Source organism: Sparus aurata, chromosome 15 (assembly GCF_900880675.1).
Source record: "Sparus aurata chromosome 15, fSpaAur1.1, whole genome shotgun sequence".
In the NCBI taxonomy this organism is placed as follows: Eukaryota; Metazoa; Chordata; class Actinopteri; order Spariformes; family Sparidae; genus Sparus; species Sparus aurata.
In genome coordinates, this window is record NC_044201.1 from 1037099 (window position 1) to 1055637 (window position 18539).

General features: G+C 41.2%; 1 protein-coding gene across 6 annotated transcripts in view; it reads right to left on the bottom strand.

The window, feature by feature from the left end:
• The window catches only part of gbf1 (golgi brefeldin A resistant guanine nucleotide exchange factor 1), a 218369-nt gene extending 203634 nt beyond the window's left edge, over positions 1-14735 (bottom strand). For 3 of the 6 annotated variants that reach the window (XM_030442547.1, XM_030442546.1, XM_030442550.1), the window contains exons 1-2: positions 14291-14734; positions 6040-6144 (exon numbers count right to left, since the gene is read on the bottom strand). In XM_030442547.1, coding sequence (XP_030298407.1) covers positions 6040-6135 — 96 coding nt within the window. In that variant the 5' untranslated portion in view covers positions 6136-6144; positions 14291-14734. Of the gene's footprint in view, positions 1-6039; positions 6145-14290 lie in introns of all 6 variants that reach the window. The other 3 variants (XM_030442553.1, XM_030442551.1, XM_030442552.1) reach the window with 3 other exon arrangements.
• Positions 14736-18539: the final 3804 nt, after the last annotated feature.

Consider the following 18539-nt stretch of genomic DNA (forward strand, 5'->3'; position numbering starts at 1 on the left):
GGGTCCAGTGAACCAAGAACTCTGTCCAACGTGGGTTGAAGGTAAGGATCTTGCGGCATGGTCTGCCGGGTTTTCATCTGTACGTACAGAATGCCATTGTTCCGGTTCGGAGGATTGACAGATAGGTTGAACTCTATTGTGGACATGTGTAGAAATGTTTTGTCTCGTTACAGTTGTTGTTGATCTGCCATCTCCACAGCAAGAAGAGCAGCGCAGAGCTTGAGCCGTGGGATTGTAGGCGCAGATTGGGGCGCCAGTTTGGCCTTGCCCATGACAAATCCTACTTCGACTTTCCCTCCCTCATGAACTGCTTTCAAGTAAGCCACAGCACCAATAGCCATGGTTGAGGCATCCGAGAATACACACAATTCTGTGTACACTGCTTTGCTGAGTGAGGTTGATGTATATGTGCGAGGCACATGAAGTTGTTTTAGGTCTTGGAGAGAATCTCTCCAAGCTTCCCAATTCTTCTGTTTGTCTTCCGGGAGGGGTGCGTCCCACTCAGATGGTTGAGAGGTCAGTTCCCTGAGAAGGGCTCTTCCCTGAATCATGACGGGTGCCAGCAGACCCAGGGGATCAAAAACACTGTTGACAGTAGAGAGGACTCCACGTCGAGTAAATGGTTTGATAGTGGTTGATGTCACGTATGTGAATGTGTCAGATGTGATCTCCCAGAGTAAACCTAAGCTCCGCTGAGTGGGTGCTGTTTCCCCAGTGAAATCTAGGTCTTTGATGACTGGAACACAATCTTCTGGTGGAAAGGCATCAGTCACTGCCTGACAGTTTGACACAAATTTATGCAAGTGGAGGTTCAACTCTGAGTGAAGCTTGTGTACGCTGAAGTAGGTCAATTGCCTCTGCTTCAGAGGGCAAAGATACCAAGCCGTCATCCACATAAAAGTGTCTTTTGACAAACTTCACTGTTTCAGCACCATACTTCTGGGCACCTTCTTCAATAGCTCTTCGCAGCCCATAGATGGCGACAGCAGGTGATGGTGCACTGCCAAAAACGTGAACCTTCATCCGGGACTCGATAACCGGCTTACTGAGGTCGTTGTTCTGGTGCCACAAAAACCAAAGGAAGTTGCGGTGGCTTTCATGCACCAAAAAGCAGTGGAACATCTGCTAGATGTCTGCCAAAATTGTATCTCTCCTTCCTGAAGCGTAGGAGAACACCAAGGAGGGAGTTATTAAGGTCAGGACCTGTGAGAACATGTTGTTCAGAGAGACACGAGAGTACTGGGCACTGGAATCAAAAACTACCCTGATTTGAATGGGCTTTTGTGGGTGGTATAACCTAAATGACAGGAGATACCAGCACTCTTTGACTTGATCCAGTGGCTGTGCTACCTCTGCATGACCATTAGTGAAGATCTTCTCCATGAATGAAACATACTGGTCCTGCATCTCGGGTTTCCTCTTTAAGTTTCATTGCAGGGACGCAAACCGCTTGACCACCTGCTCTCTATTCTTTGGTAAGCGCTGGCGTGGTTCTTTGAATGGTAAGGGAGCCACCCAATTGTTGGCGTCATCTCTGTAGACATCTGTGTCCATTATTTTTAGGAAGAGGATGTCTTCCATTGATGGAGCAGGCTTATTGTCATGCTCAGTCTGACTGAACACTGTCTTTCCCAACAACCTCTCTGGCGATTTGCCAGGCCTGTTGAAGCCTGGTTGAGTTTCCTTGACGTGCATAAAGCTAGTGCAAGGTTGAAAAAGGGAATGGCGTCCGCTATCCAGCACATGTGTCTTGTACGTGTTGACTATCGGCTTGTGTGTTGCCCAGACACACCTCTCCTATCACTACCCAGCCCAGATCCAGACGTTGGGCAAAGGGAGCATCATGTTGTCCATTTACCTGTTGTCTGACTTTGTGTGCTCTGAGCACATCTCTTCCAAGAAGCAGAAGTATTTCTGCTTCTGGATCCAGTTCTGGAATATGCCTGGCAATGTGATGGAGATGAGGCTGGTGCAAGACTGCGTTGGGTGTTGGGATCTCTGCCCGATTGTTCTGGATCTCAAGACATTCAAGGGGTGATGGAAGAGAGATGAGAACTTTGCCATCCAGTGACTCGATTTGGAATCCTTCTGCTTTCTTGTCATATGTTTCTATGATGCCAGAGCAAGTTCTCAGATGGTATGAGAACAGTGTGCTCTCCACACAAAAAAGTTAAAAAAACTGTGGTCTGGCTAAGGACCGATTGCTCTGGTCGTCAAGAATTACATAGGCTTTGTTTCTAAAACCCTTAGGGTGACAGATCTTAGAGCATGAGCGACCTCCTTGACCTAGACCACAAACTTCAGTGCAGCTTGTTGTAATATCAGTCATATTGTCTTCTCCTTCCCCGCCATTGTCTGGTGGCGGTGGAGGAGCCTTGACGGATTGGGTTGCTGGACCAGGATGCATGGCTGTATCATGATTGGTGCTGTCACATTCAAAGCACTTTACAGAAAACTTGCAGTCTTTGGCAAGGTGGGAGGTTGAAGAACAGCACTTGAAACATATACCCTTCTCTTTAAGAAAGGCCTTCCTATCTTCAAAGGATTTGTGCTAACGGTTCTGCGAGAGCGGGCGTTCCAGCCGGAGGCATGCCTTGGGGAGTATGGTCCTGAGGTGCATTAATGAAGGAGTTTGCCCCTTCTGCCTTAAACTTTGACTCAAGTCTGGTTGGCTCAGGTAGGTCTGGTGCGGGTGACTGTGTTTCATTACCTTTTCCAGTCTTGGGCTCGTCGTGAACAGGTCATGTTCCTGTGATGTGCACAGTTGGTCGTGATGTTTCAAAGCTGTCACGTGATCCTGCATCTACTGGGGGTTCGACAGGCGGAACCAGTGAGATTGGGGAGGGAGACTGATTCTGAAGGTTAATTTGAGATTGAACATATTTACTGGTGCGTTGTTGTCTAACCTTTTCTGATTCAGATTTTACATTTTCCATTATGTCATGTATTTCTGCAGCATCTTCCCACACTTGTGCCTCCACCATAGCTGTATCTGCTTCTTGATGTAGCGTTAGCAATTCCAACTCCGTGTCTATCCTAGTGACTTCCAACTGATTTTGTGCATCTTTTGTTATCCTTTCTGCTTCTCTGGCAGCCTTTTCCAATTTCAATTTGGCCTCTTGGCTAGCATATGATGCTCTCACCTTGGCAGCTTCTGCTTTAGCTCTAGCCCGGGCAACACTTGCCGCTGCTGCCGATGTCTTGCTACTCTTAGCGCTGGAGACAGATGACTTGTTGCTCGTTGCCAACTTGACCACTTCAAAACATCAAAAGGTGCCTTTTCACTGTAGTGTTCTCATGCAGTGTGTCGAAACTCTGACTAAACACCAAGTTAAACCGTCGCCAATGAAGACAGAGTCGTAGTAAGGTCAACAATTTACTGTCACACCTCTTCATTGATATGCTGGTGAAAACTGTGAACAAACCATACAAAATATTCAGCATCTGTGTTTTTAACTGAATATGACATTACAAATGACCATAAACATGAATTAACAGCACTGTATGCACTTTAAAGCGAAAGAGCTAGCATATTTCTTAGCTTGTAAATAAACTCACATTTTTAGCCAATCATCAAATATATTTCTTTCAAAATATTACTATTTATCTGTTGTTAACATTCTTAACATTAAATTAATAAACTTACGGCATTACTTCTATGATGCTTTTTAGCAGATGGTGGCGGATTACACTCAGAGCATGCATAACATGTCCTATATTGCTTTACCAGGAAGTGAACACAAAACAGGAAGTGAGCTAACAGGAACCGACTTGACAAGATGTGAAGTCATCAGTACCAAATTTCAAAATAAGACTTTCTTAAATACAAGTTAAACTTAAGTGAAGATGTCATACATCATTTTAACTGACACCAGTCGCAAATAATTATTCAAAGGAGAGATTTTTTTTTTTGTAATCCTGCGAGCAAACTAACCAACCAACAAACAGACAGACATGGTGAAAACATAACCCTCTATGCAGAGGTAAGAATGTGCTTTACTTCGGCTGTGATAACATGCAGTTAGAGTGCTAAAAACATACTGAAAGAACTGGAGTTACATCCAGTATCTTCAGTTTTCCTCCTCATTGCCAACATTGATAACACAAACATGTGGAAGTTGCTTTTGGTTGTTGCTCATTTTGCAGGTTAACCTGTTGACCATCCTGCAGCTAATGTTTCTAGTGTACTGTAGCAGATTGGAGCAATGTTGGAGTATTTTATATTAAGGGAGAGTCACAAGAAGTAATGTGAATCGTAAGCCTTGTTTGAAGCCAATTAGATACCACATGTGCATTAGATGTTGGGAAGCTGTTTTTTCACTTTGAAAATCAACAATCTGCAGCTACAGACTCTCGATTATGTTCTCGCTGCATTGATGAAGAATCTTTCACGTCCCAAAAATATTGGGCTATCATTATAAAATACTATTGTTTATGATATACAGTAGGGCAGCCACTTGTAATACAAATGTTCATTTGAATGTGGGGTGAAAAGTTCATATTTGAGCTGTTCAAAACCAGTTTAAGCATATTAGGCCATTTGTTGTAGTGTCTTGCATTAATTAATAATTAATTAAGGAGAGTACGCTCCAAAACTTCACAATCCATCTGACATATGGCCTTATTGACCTGTGGTTAAAAATCAGCAAAAACAATGTTACGTTGTTTTTGCAAGGAAATGGAGAACAACAGTGACCATAGCTGTCCTGAGCTGACAGTAGCCCCATCCACACTTCCCTCTCAGTGTGGAAATCATGCTCCGATTTTCCTCATCGCCGTCTGTGTGAAACTACATATGCGGAGAGGGGGGACGGTTTCACTGCGGCTCTTATCCGACTCCAGAGGTACTATCGGCAGAGGCGAGACGGTGTCTGTGTGAATGTGAAAAGCTGGAGGCTGGATCGGTGTGTTGGTCTGATGGTGCTCACAGTCTGATAACGGAACAGATCCTTCATTCATCAAATAAAAGAGAAATGTCCCACAAAGCAACGTTACAGGACCAACCAAGCGAAAAACGTAACTTTGTCACTTCCCACGATGCATGACCTGGTGGGTCAGGATCTCGATCACAACACGTAAACAGTCAGCGGGTACATGCTTAGATTGACAGGAGGACACCGGGAGGAAACACGTTGAAAAAAACATAGATGCAAACACAAAGATGTGTACCATTACGCCTCTTTTGGATCTGCAATTCCGGTGTGTTGTATGAATTGACACACTGGTGAGGCTTTATGCTGGAGCTGCAACAACCAACTCAACAACAACCAATCTGCAGACTCTCCAGCTAGTTTACCACCTGACTAGTGCGAAGGCACCACTGCTAGTATAGTAGTGTGTACAACCTCTGTTTAACTGCCCATCATTCTGCATTCAGCTTCAGCAGGCCCCCCCTACCAGAAGATCATTAAAAGGCCATTGCTGATGAGACAGAAGCAAGGAAATAATGACAGGCACCTAGGAAGCAGCTGTTTTTTGGCTGTTAAAAAAATCAACATTGAATTGCAGCATAATGGGAATACTGTGATGTTAGATGCTGTTAGATTCACTGTAAAGTGAATAAAGTGACAAAAATATTGCCAATCTTACGCAATTGTTGGCATGTCGACGTCTCGGATTTAGATAGCAATGGAGGCATCAAACTGGCAGACCAAATCAGAACCCCTATTTACCTTTTACTTCTGTCTAAATCCGCAGACCTAGCCGCAAAAAAGACGGCCAATTGGCGGCTTATTGCCCAGTGTATAAACGGCTCTACACTAGTATCCACTGAATACAAATACTAAGTGGAAAACAGAAGTAAACCATGATCATCAATTATTGCGGACTTTACAGGGAAAAGTGTCCTTAAAAATATAATTTTTTTTTTTTTTTTTCATTTTGAACAGAGAAATACTGACCCTTGAAATATCAGTGCAAAGTTCTTTATGAAGTTTGGCTAATTGACTGTTATCTGGTTGTTACCACCACTTAGTTTTCATGTCTTTAACAAATCTAACCTACAGTCAGTTAAAATTTGCATGTAGTTGTTTTACTTACCAATGGAGTGTGGGTATTCCATCTGGAATTCCTCTTGATGGCTCCAACAACAGCACCAATTTCACCCTGGACGATGTAGATATTCTTGTCCACCATGCTGCTTTTCTAAGAGAAAAATACAAGAAGAGATGGTTGGTTCTAGCAGAAATTAAAGCCAAGTAAATTTGTATTAGCATTTATAGTTCTTCTATATTACTGTATCATACAAAATTATCATATCTAGATATCATAGTTCAGAGTTGAATTATAGATGATTAGTTTATTAGAATCTGCCACAGTGTAATTTCTGAATTACCTATAAAATGACATCTATACTGACGGATTAAAGCCTCAGTGGCAGTGAACTTTGTGGTTTCACTATGGGCTGTAAGAACTACATTGAACAGAGGAAATAACAAGAGATGATTCACTAAATAAAAATAAACATTTTCCATTTTTTTCCTGTATACTCCTCATTGAAGCCTTGTCAATTGAATTTTTGATTTCAGTCAGCCTGGTAAAGGAGCTGTGCTGCTGACGAGACATCTGGTTCTGGGGACAGTGACGCTGCAACAAGGGTAAACTTACATGAGCATTTACAGACCTTTGATGTCATATGTTGGTGGAAAGTTAAGGTCAAAAATAAAAAAATAAAAAAATACAGAAAGAAACATCCAAATGTGGCTGAAGGTATGTCGATTGCTGCTCAGCGGCATATAACGATCCCCAGACTGACATACAGATTCTCAGGGTGGTATGCTATTATGCCGCTGTTATTCCACCGACACATAACGGTCTGTGCCGCTTGAGATTGTTATGGCACTGAGAGACTGTTGTACCACCCCCTGATGAATATGCAAATACAATGCCACTGGGCTGGTTTGACGACAAGTACTGCTGTAAATGTATATTTACATTTTTTTTGTGTCTTTATTGACAATGCTAACATAACACATTACCTAAAGTAAAGCAACGTATGTATTTTATGTTGATGTAAGCATATAGACAGTAATTACACTTGGAACTCTTGTGATATGATAGTTAGGCTAAGTCATAATTCTAAATTTCTGTCTATTAACTAGAAAGAGCTGGCCTTAGCTAATATGGCTTATGTTAGTCCAGCCACCGTAGCTAGTCTGACTAATTGATAGCAGAAACTTTGAGCCAACCAACAAAACAATACTTAGTGACAGGTTTTCATTATTAGGAGAACACAATAATACATTACTTCATATAAAATCTACTGCGCAGGACATTAACCATTGTGGCATGTTATGTATCATGTTCATTAGTGAACATTATCCATAAAATGCCATAATTGGTTGGCTCAAAGTTTCTGCTATCGATTAGTCAGACTGGCTACGGTGGCTGGGCTAACATTAGCCATATTAGCTAAAGCTAGCTCTTTCATTAGCTTTAAGTAGTTTATAGGCAGAAATTTAGACATGTGTTAAGTTAGCATTGTGAATAAAGACAAAAAAATGTATACATTTACGGCAGTACCTGTCGTCAAACCAGCCCATTGGCATTATATTTGCATCAGGGGGTGGTACAACAGACTCTCAGTGCTATAACAATCTCAAGCAGCACATACCGTTATGTGTCGGTGGAATAACAGCGGCATAATAGCAGCATACCACTCCGAGAATCTGTATGCCAGTCTGGGGATCAGTATATACCACTCCGAGACTGTATGTCGGTCTGGGGATCACTACGAGAATCTGTATGTCAGTCTGGGGATCGGTATACCACTCCGAGAATCTGTATGTCAGTCTGGGGATCGGTATATGCCACTGAGCAGCAATCGACATACCTTCAGCCATTTTTGGATCTCGGCGTCACTCAAGAAACAAGGAATCTACTCTAAGCAATTGATAAACAATCCTTTAGACTTAATGTGCAAATCTCGGACACTACGAAATACCACGAAAATTAAGTTCCCAAGCTTTAAGTCAAACTATGAACTCTCACCCTCAAATGAATACAGAATCTAAGAAGAGAACAGCAAATGTCCATGTGTACCTTGACAATACCTAAAACCAATATGCATAACCAAACAGTAGAGAAAAGACATGCTGTTCATATTTGACAAGCAGCATAACTCAAAGTGGCTGGATTAACCTTTTTTTCTTGTGTCATGAATGCTATGCTGAATAATGCTCTTATTTACAGTAAGATTTATGAGTGTGGTGACTTAGTTGTCTAAGCCATCTTATTCTAAATTCAGTGAGCAGCCTATTCAAAATATCCAGGAAGATGTTAGGAAAGATAGAGGCTACGATGGAGGGACAGAGGGATAGGCTTATAACTGATAAGACTGTCATATAAATAGGTCTTCACCAGTGGGTCAGTCTTCACCAGTGGGTCGGCCTTGGTCTCAATGAATCTCTTACCTATAGTATTAGAATTCTCATTGTCCTGCCAACGAGAAAGAATCTGTTTATTCTAACGTGTTTTTGTTTTCTGTTCCCACAAGCTACAAGCTGTGTTGCTCTCTTACTCTCTATAGCCTCCTCCTCCTCCTCTTCTCTTTTCACTCAGACTCCCTTCTGATGGACCACAGGCTTCTAGGACCTTCTCTCTCTCTCCTGGCTGCTGCTGCCTCACATATTGACAGATGTGGATCATCATACCCCGGATCATTGCTCTCTTCTGTTTTACTCTTTTACACAGTGGTGGGCTGTCAGAGCCAGCAAGGCCTTCTCTGCTGGCCTAAACACTATAAGAATCACTGACTTATGTTTTAATATATTTGTCCATGAATATGTATTAAATTATTTCCAATAGTCTATTTTCTTCATTTCATGGCGTTTCTCTTGGTTGCTTCCACTAGTGTATACTTAAGAGCTTTTATCCATCATATTTCAGCCATCATGTGTTGCCAGGGTCAAAGAAATCGATCGATAGTGCTGGCGCCTGTAGCTTAAAGTAAGTAGTAGGGATGTCCCGATCCGATCTGTAGGATCGGGATCGGAGCCGATCTGGGCATTTTTCCGCTGATCGGAATCGGCAATTTTGAACGTGGACCCAAGCCCGATTTTTATTTATTTTTTTTAAACGTCAGAGCACAATTTGTGGCAGAACGCAGACGCGTGCGTGGCGTTACTCTGGCAAACCTGTGAATAAAGTGTCTGCAGTGTGGAAATAACGTCAATTAGAAAGCGAAAGCAGTCCAACGGCTACATGTAACATCTGCTATATGGCCGTTTCGCGGAGCTGCATTTTACTACTCATTTGATACAGCATATACAAAACAAAAACTCATAGAATACAACGTGTTCACTCAAGAGTACACGCAAGGAGACCAAAGCAGCAAACAGTCGCGGATACTTTCAGTTATGAGAAATATCCTCAGCGACATGTCCACAAATAATACAGAGAGGGTCATCAAATTAATCGCTCTGGAAAACCAGCTCATCTCCGTGGTAGAGGATCAGGGTCTTCTTCGTCACCTGGAGTTTTTGAATCCCCGGTATGCCCTACCATCTCTGCATTACATTTATTCAACTTTCGAGTTACAACATGCCGGTATATGCGCACTAGTTTCGTGGGTCTCATACAGCAGGGCATGTAAAGCAGGCAATCCAGGAGATGCTGAACGCGTTAATAGACAAGCAACGTGTCCACGTCATTTTATGTGACAACGTAAAGTACATGAAATAAGCAAAGGATCATATGGCGGTACCAAGCGTGAGCTGCATCTCACACACACTTCAGCTGGCTGTACACGAGGGTCTGCTGTCACAGTGCAGCGTCACACACTCACCTGCTAACACAAGGAAGGTGGAGGCCAATGTTGTAATAGCATATGCAGAATAAGAAAGAGCCATATGAAAGTATAGACTTTGTTTCAACAAAATAATAAAAACCTATTAAGGAACAGCTTAGATGCAGGTAATTCTTTCTTAATGCAGCTGTATCATCTAGGAAAACATTAGTTAAGGCTAAGTATCGGATCAGGGACTCGGTATCGGCAGATACTAAATATTAAAGGACTCGGATCGGGATCGGGGTAAAAAAAACCTGATCGGGACATCCCTAGTAAGTAGCAATGAAACTGTTGCTTTAACAATCAGATTTCGAGTTGGCAGCACTGAGGCTATCTAGCAGGCATCCAGTGACGTCAGCATTTTCACGTCCTTTGATTGGATGGTCAGAAGGCCTGCTTGCTCAATGCTCAGTCACGCGAGACCTAGCTTAACTAGCGAGTTGTGATTGATAGCCAAAGTTGAAAATGGCAACAGGTGGAGATGATTTTGTCGCAGATTTATTGTCTGTGTCTTTTTCAAGACTACCGTTTAATGATGGATGGACATTGTTAAAAAAGGCCGCCCAACACCCGAACACCTGAAGCTCAATCAACCTGCAAAAGCAGGCCATGTGCGCCACTTTCAGGCTAGCAACTGGGAACGATACACTTGGCTTACAGACACAAGAGGCTCTACTGCTGGGAGTGCTTGTTGTTTGAACGCCATTGGTCAGTGGAACTGATTTTTTATTGCTGGTTTTGCTACAGTTGCATCTCGTTGAACTGGTTGCATTTTGTTTCCACTAGAGTTGCACGATACCCGTGGTACCCACGGTACCCCGCGGTGCCAAATCCTAACGGTTCCTACTATACTAGAAATTCTACACGACGGTACTACCGTGGATTACTATACTACCGGTGCCACTTTCCGCTATATAGCAGCCGCCTCTACTCTCCTCCCGGCTTCTCAGTGCATGCTACTCCCTTGTAAACAAACCCACATGCTAACTACTGCAACCGAACTACACAGCTGCTGAATGATTGGCTGTTTGCCTGTTACTGGTGATGTCCGGGGATATGATAGGCTGTTTCCGCACGCTGGGTCCGCCCGTCTGTTAGCTGATTGGCTGTTCGTGTGTTTCTGCCGGCAAGAACGACCTCCGTGAAGACAGCTCCGCTTCAAAACAAGCTAAAGTTCTGTCTCACCCAGATGCGAGCTTACAGTCACTAACACGAGACAACACACTCACCATGGCAGAAGCACCAGGCCTGAGCGGCGAGTCTGCCGCGGCGGCGTCTCAGTGGCACCACTAATTTTGCTCAAAAAACCAAACTCCAAAAGTCACATTTGGAACTATTTTAGCTTTAAACAAGGCACAGATGGTAAAGCAATAGACGATGGCCGTCCACTGTGCAGGCGCTGCCACCAAGCTATAGAAGCCAAAGGAGGGAACACATCCAACCTCATAAACACCTGCAGGGTCGTCACCCAGATTTATATGTCGAATACCAGGTTAGTATGCCCTGTTTATTTTCTCATTGGCTAATATTAGTCTATATGCTCCGTGTACAGGCTGAGGAATGAAGAGTTAAAGGATGTCAAAGTATAAAGCACCTAGAAAATGCATAAAAATATAGTTTTCACAGGGAATCAGTTCCTGTTTATTGTATTTTGTCCTCTATGGTTTATTATGTTATATTATTGTCAAATAGATATTTTTAAAAGACAGAGGATTTGTTATCCTAAGTTGATTATTTATATTAGTTAAACATAAATAATGTGCAAAGGAAACTAAATGATTATATGATTTCAACCATATAAATTCTAACGTCATTTATTTGTTTTTTATTGCTCGTATGCTTTTGTTCATGTACTCTTATTGACCCAGTTATGAACTAAAACCATTAGGACCATTAGGCTAATTTGTTATGTATTTCCCACTCTTTATTTTAGAGAGAGCCATCCAACCCAAAAGGGAAGCAACCCATGGCCAAGACCATACCTTTTTTATTTTTTTATTTTAACTTTTTAATAAATGTAAATATTTGTTTCAGTCTAATTCATGCTTCACTAGTATTGTGTTTATCATGCACCAAACAACATTATAAGTAATTAATAAGTATTTATAACTTGTACAAATACATTGCAGTTCATAAAAATAATGATAATAAAAAAAGGCTGCAGTATCGCGATAATACACGGAACCGTGATACTTTGTCTGGTATAGTATCGTGGTTACTCATTTTGGTATCGTGACAACTCTAGTTTCCACACACTTGTTAAATGATTGTTCATAAAGTAACTGTCTACCTGACGTCCGATAGTCTGTGTGTGTAACTGTGGCTGTGTGCGTGTGTGTGTAGCTGTGGCTGTGTGTGTGGTGGTGGCTGTGTGCGTGTGGTTGTGTGCATTACTAGAACGCAATTTTGAGGTTGGAGCAGTTCAATATTTTGCCTAAAGCTTAAAAATGGCCAGGGACGCCACGTATTTTTAGTTGGTGATTTCTTTTGGGGGGACGGGGTACAGAAGGCCCAGTTCTGATAGGCATGGTTCGCCACTGCTTTTACATTTACTCTCCATATATATGTACTTTTGTAAAATGTGATGCCTCTTCACTTTGATGTTTTCTTTTTTACTGCGTGTGTGGACTGCCCTCTTCCAGGTCATCATGGTGGACAGAAGGTCTTGTGGTCTTGGCACCACTTAGTGATGCCTCTGCCTACTCAGTCGTCTCCTGGATCTAATCACTTTACAATATGAACTGTATCAGATATTCTGTCAATGAAAATGTAAATTGTGACTTTGTTGTTCTGCTCTGTACATGTGCCATCTATTCCATGTCTGTCCATCCTGGGAGATGGATCCCTCCTCTGTGGCTCTTCCTGAGGTTTCTTTCATCTTTTCTCCCCTGGTAAAAGGGTCTTTGTTTCTTAATATGACAAGTTTTTGCTAACTCAAATTGAAGGTCTAAGGAGGGAGGATGTTGTTCACTACTGTGCAGGATGTAAAGCCCACTGAGGCGATGTGAATGTGATTTTGGCTATATAATAAAACTGTTTTGATTTTGATTTGATTAACCACAGGGCTCAACAAGGAGGATTACCTGAATGGCTAGGAAAAGTGAAATGCAACAGCGGGCTGGTAAATCGTCCAACTCGCTTGCCACATTGGCACTCGCTTACTCACGGACAGGTAATAAGTCAGTCTTAGGGGAAAAAAAAGTAGAAACTGTATTATAATTTTAGAAATGTAAGAATGTTGTCATACATCTATGTCACACTGTGTCCTTGTCCTCATCCATTTACTTAAAAATCAAACACAACACTGAATTTATTGTTCTTTGTTGTCATTTGATTAAAAAAATAATAGCCTACATAAAAATATTATTCTTGTAGTAGTAGTGTAACACTGTCCAACCAAGCTAAGGAATGTTCAATTTAAAATGTCGATTAATGCTTATTGTATGTGACACTCAAATGTCCTCATTATGAAATTATTCTAACAAACACTTCGTACTCATTGATATATAGAGCAGTGTTTTTCAGTCCTGTTCCTGGAGGCCTCCTGCATGTGTTTGATGTTTCTCTGTTCCAACACACCTCATTCAAATGAATGGTAGTTATCAGTCTTCAGCAGAGTTTGATGATGAGCTGATGTCAGTACCATGTACTACTTTCAAATGACAGCCCAAAGGCCAAAAGGCCCTGCCTACTGCTTAGAATAGCACCTATCAAGATTTAAAAATGTTCATCGAAGAGTTCATTTTGGAAGGTGAATATTTTTTGTAGCGCCTGTCTTTGCATGATAAGAGCTTTCCTTGTGATGTTGACGGTCAGGTTAGTGATAAGGAGCATGATTCAATGCATTTTGTTCAATAACATCTTGACTCCACTGCTGTCTGATATCAGTGACAGCTGGTTGCTCACGGTCTTTGATAAGGACCAGGTGGATGTCACAACACCACAACACCTCTCCCTGTAACTGGTCAGAAATACCGAATGAGCCAAAACTCCAACCTAGTCATGGTGAAACCCTCAATACGTGTTTTTTGAATGCAACATACTTTAATAGTGTCATACACGAACAGCAAGTGATACCAGCCAGTCTGAGCTAGAGGAAGCTATTCGCTGTCTTGTTTGATCTAATTTGACAGCAATGTTAGCATCTGCTCATGGGCAAAGCTAACAGGCTAGCTCTCCACCACAAGATTTTGAAAGGCAGTCCTCTAGGACGAACAAAGACACCACGACACACGGAAACAACATATGATTACTATCCAGTACATATCTATCAACGCACGTTCCCTGCATTAACAAGACCAATTACCAGCCCACAAACCCGACAGCTAGCTAACTATCTAGCTCAACAAGCTAGTGTGTTACCCAGATAAGGGTTGTTAAATAACTTATGTCTTCAGCGTTTGTTTTCTCGGACAACAGTCATTTGTCTCGATAATTAATGAAAACGATTGTTGATAGGTATTCGAATACGCTTTTCTAGCACTCTGGAAATAAATGTATTACCTGTATGTGGCTGCTATTTCAAAGATGGAGTCCTGCTGTAGCTAATGCTAGCCTAGCCCGGCAAGCTAGCAGGCTAGCCGGCCAACAGTGAATGAAGAGGACCAAAGTTGAGTTTACTACGACAAAAAGGCAATCTAGAAGTTCCGGACATTCCACTGCATAATACCGTAATATTGCCAAGTGTCAATGATTAATTCACTGTTCAAAAAGGTTCACCATAAGATAATAAATGTAACTCCTCCCGCAGCTGTCAATCTAGTCTTGGTAAACACACTGACGTGGAAAAGCTCTGCAGTCTCAGCCTAGCATGAAGACGGAGTAACGTTATTGATTGACAGGCTACTGAACCGATAAACTAAAGCGTGATACGGGGCTTTAAAATGACATATACAAGATATGGAATTAAAGTTAAAAACGTATTAACGCGTGTACTGTTTCCTTAATCATACAGGATGACAGGAAAGTTTTGAAACCGTTAATATCAATGTTGTGTTACAGCGATTTAAGGGCGGGACAAAGGTACCCGTAGTGAAGCATAGGTTGGTTGCGTCAAGTCGATGACGAAAGCACGGTCCGTTTCTTCAACGAACACCGAAGAGTCTCACACTTACTACTGGTCTCAACGTAATTACCGTATTCCATTGTGCGGTTCTTGTGGCAAGTGGGTCCTCTTAGTCCAGTCAGTCTTACTCGGAGAAGCCCCCTGGAGCATCTGCAGTACTAATGTTTAATAATTTAGGTTTTGTTGGACCCTAATACCTCCCTGCATCATCCATCCCTGCTAAAAAAAAAAAACGGCATAGACCAGCACTAAAACCAGCACCAAAACACAACATATGTTGGTCTTGATGGTTATCAGTCACTAGCAAGACCAGCATATGTTGTGTTTAGGTGCTGGTCTCAGCTGTTTTTTTCAGCAGGGATGTTAATATCAGGGGGATTATGTACACCTATCCATCCTATTTAGTCTTTCCCTGAGCTTTGGGTTGATCTTACCAGTAAAACATTTCTCCAAGCTACCCTTTATATCATAAATCCTGGAGTTGGACCATGAACTATTTGACAATGAAAATGTATGAATGATAAGAGCATGAATATTAGACACAGGGAGAAACGGTTTTGGTGAAATCCTAAAACAATCACTAGATCAGATTAATTAAATGAAAAATAATATAAGGCAATAAAGCAATTACACATAACAAGCTCAATGTATTATAGCAGTATTTCTGGTAAAAATGGCCTTTCAATCCCACAAGCTTGTTTAGATCCACCTACTCGCTCATTGTGGTATAAATGATGACAGTAGTTCTTTCCTTAGCAGAGATTGTCTACTAAACTACAAAAACACATGAGCATATATTTTGGTTGAGTGGCCAGCCATAAACTTATGGAGTACAGCTTTCAGGGTGCAAAGGGAACTGCTATAACTGCTTCTATCACTGGCTGCTCAAGTCCATGGCACTTACATTGCTGTGGCTCAGACCCACTTACATCCAGCTTTGAGTGACGGCTAGCTGTGAACATTCTGCTTGGCTTCAGCGCCATTAAATCAAGTCACTGATATAATACTAATAAAAATAATAACAATAATAAAGTTTATTCATAAAGCACTTTTTAAAAGTTTACAAAGTGCTTTGACAAAACAAAGCAGAAGAAAGTAAAACAAACATATTAATGTAAAATTGCAAAGGACAAACGAAATAAATGGCATTTACACCTAACAATTTGAAACAAATAACTGAAAAACAGAAATAATAATAAAAATGAATAAAATAAGCAAAATAATGAGATGGATTAAATCAAATAGGTGGAATAAACAAAACAAATAAATTAAAAGAATTAACTCAAACAGTAGGAGCAAAAGCAAGGACGACATCACATAAAGGCAAGTCTATTAAAATGGGTTTTAAGAAGTGATTTAAAAGAAGTTAACAATCCTTCGAGCCTTATCTCCGCACGCAGGGTGTTCCAAAGCTGATCGGCCCTGATGATGAAGACACGATCACCTTTCGTTTTTAGCTCGAACTTGGAAAGGTTAGAAGGGCCCCGCCTGAGGATCTAAGGCTGGCTCGTAAGGAATAAAAATGTCTGCTATTAAGGTTGGAGACCTGACACAAGAGTGCAAAAGTGATCAGTAAAATCTTCTAAAATTCTAAAAGAGAGTAAAATGATAAAACGGACAGGGAGCCAATGAAGGGAAGCTAGGACTGGAGTAATGTGATGTTGTGTGTTAAAACCCGTTATTCAACTCTGTGCCGTGGTTGGGGTGTTATCAGAGTCAAAAGTGAACACAACTACAGACACACAAACCCTTGGTGCAGGTTGTTGCTTGTTAGTTTGTAGTTAATGTACAGTTAGGTATTCTGACTGTTTAGTGAGAATGACCTCAAGGTCAAACTCAGTTAACTAACTTGAATAAACACAAATTAATCTTGCGTTCAAAACCACTGGAATAAAGTGAGATGACAATTGTATGTCCATAGGTCACTTGTAAGTCTCAGTTTAGATTCCAGATGGATGGGCTTGTTTAACTTACTAGGATCATGTCAGCACCGCCCATGCTCCACCCCTCTCCAGCTTCATTTTGGCTGTTCAGAAACCTACAGGTGACGTCACGATTGCTTTGTCCACTTTTTTATACAGTCAGTGATCACAGCAGCAGACACATCTGCCAAACTGTTCAGACTGCACTTTGGCCCATGAGTGGGCTCAGACAGTAGACAATGTATCTACATCAGTGACCCAACAATCAATCATAACGCAAAATATGTGTGCTTTCTGTATAATGGGTGGGTGGAGTTTGGGGGATGCAGGGGTCAATGCAAAGATTGCACAGCTAATCCCACATTCTCTTATCTTTCTGCGCAATCAGGAGGAGCCATTTGCTTTACACCTACAATTAGAGTATTGCTATGTGTATAAAGCATGTTGAAGCTGCTTGTGTCAGACCTCTGTTTACTCATTGCAAAGTGTTTGGTCACCTGCTGGATTTGTAATTGCAACATTTTGTCTGCAAATTTACAAATGTTATTTTCCCAGTGGCAGATATGTCTGCATTGCTGAGGCAATAACACTTTTCTTAATATGTTTTGTCATGCACTAATATAAACACTTGTAATGCAAGCATGCAATTACACAATGATTTGATTGTAAATGTGTAAAGAAGCAGCTTTACTTATCAAAGGAATAGTATATTTTTTGATCATCTTTAACAACCATCATGTTGTGCTGCCTATCTTCATTTGATCCACCATATTCCTGCTCTGTTCCGGTTCAGCTGCTTATGAAACAGCTGGATTTCTCTTGATTACATTTCCTTCATCCTAACTGAAAATATTTATGTAAGCTAGTCTTGGGCATGTGTCTGTTCATCATTAATTACATACATGAGGAAAAGAGCATTAAGATTCCTTTCATTTTTAAATCCCATTTATCCAAAATCCTTCAGAGAAAACACCTAAGTGACACATTTACAGTACTTTGTCAGGCTCCAGGTGAGGCAGCCTATGTCATATTGTGTTTCTGCTTTTCCATGTAGTGTAAGTTTATATCGTCCTGTCTGGTCGGAAGACAAAGAGTCAGCATTTTGGCTTAAGGAAACATACAAACATAAAACCCCACAATGTATTATGCTCTGTGTTCCAAATTGTTTGTGTCATATTTGGCCAGTATGTTCTTGTTTGAAAGATATGGAAGTGATTAATTGAGGCTTGTTTATCATGAGTTTCTCTCACATTCTTGGAGATAATTTTGAGCACTGCCTGAGGCCTGAGGCCATATCATTGCCATGAAAATCCATGCATGACAGGAGATAATAACAGACTAACTTATTACCAACCACTTGAGTAGAAGAGACCAATGCTTCTGGAAGTGTTTACCCCAATTGTTTAGTCCCGTTTCAATTATATCCCCAATGCCAGTGAACATGGCAACACAGGATTCTCCTGTATAATGGGAAGATGTGAATCCTATAGATTTGTGTTGTGGCCACTAGTTTTAATCATTTCAACTTTCTTTTTGAATAATGTTTTGTCCCCAAATGTATGTTGGCCAGAGTGCAGATGCATTGCAACTTAAGAAAAAACATGCAAATACACAAAAATTAACGCAAATTAAGAATACATCTTCATCAATTTGACAGCACATGTGGAGCATTTCGGAAACGCACTGAAAATACAAACAAAACAACCAAATACATAAATGAGCAACAGCTCAAATTCGGAAAAATGTACAAATGCAAAAAATGCGA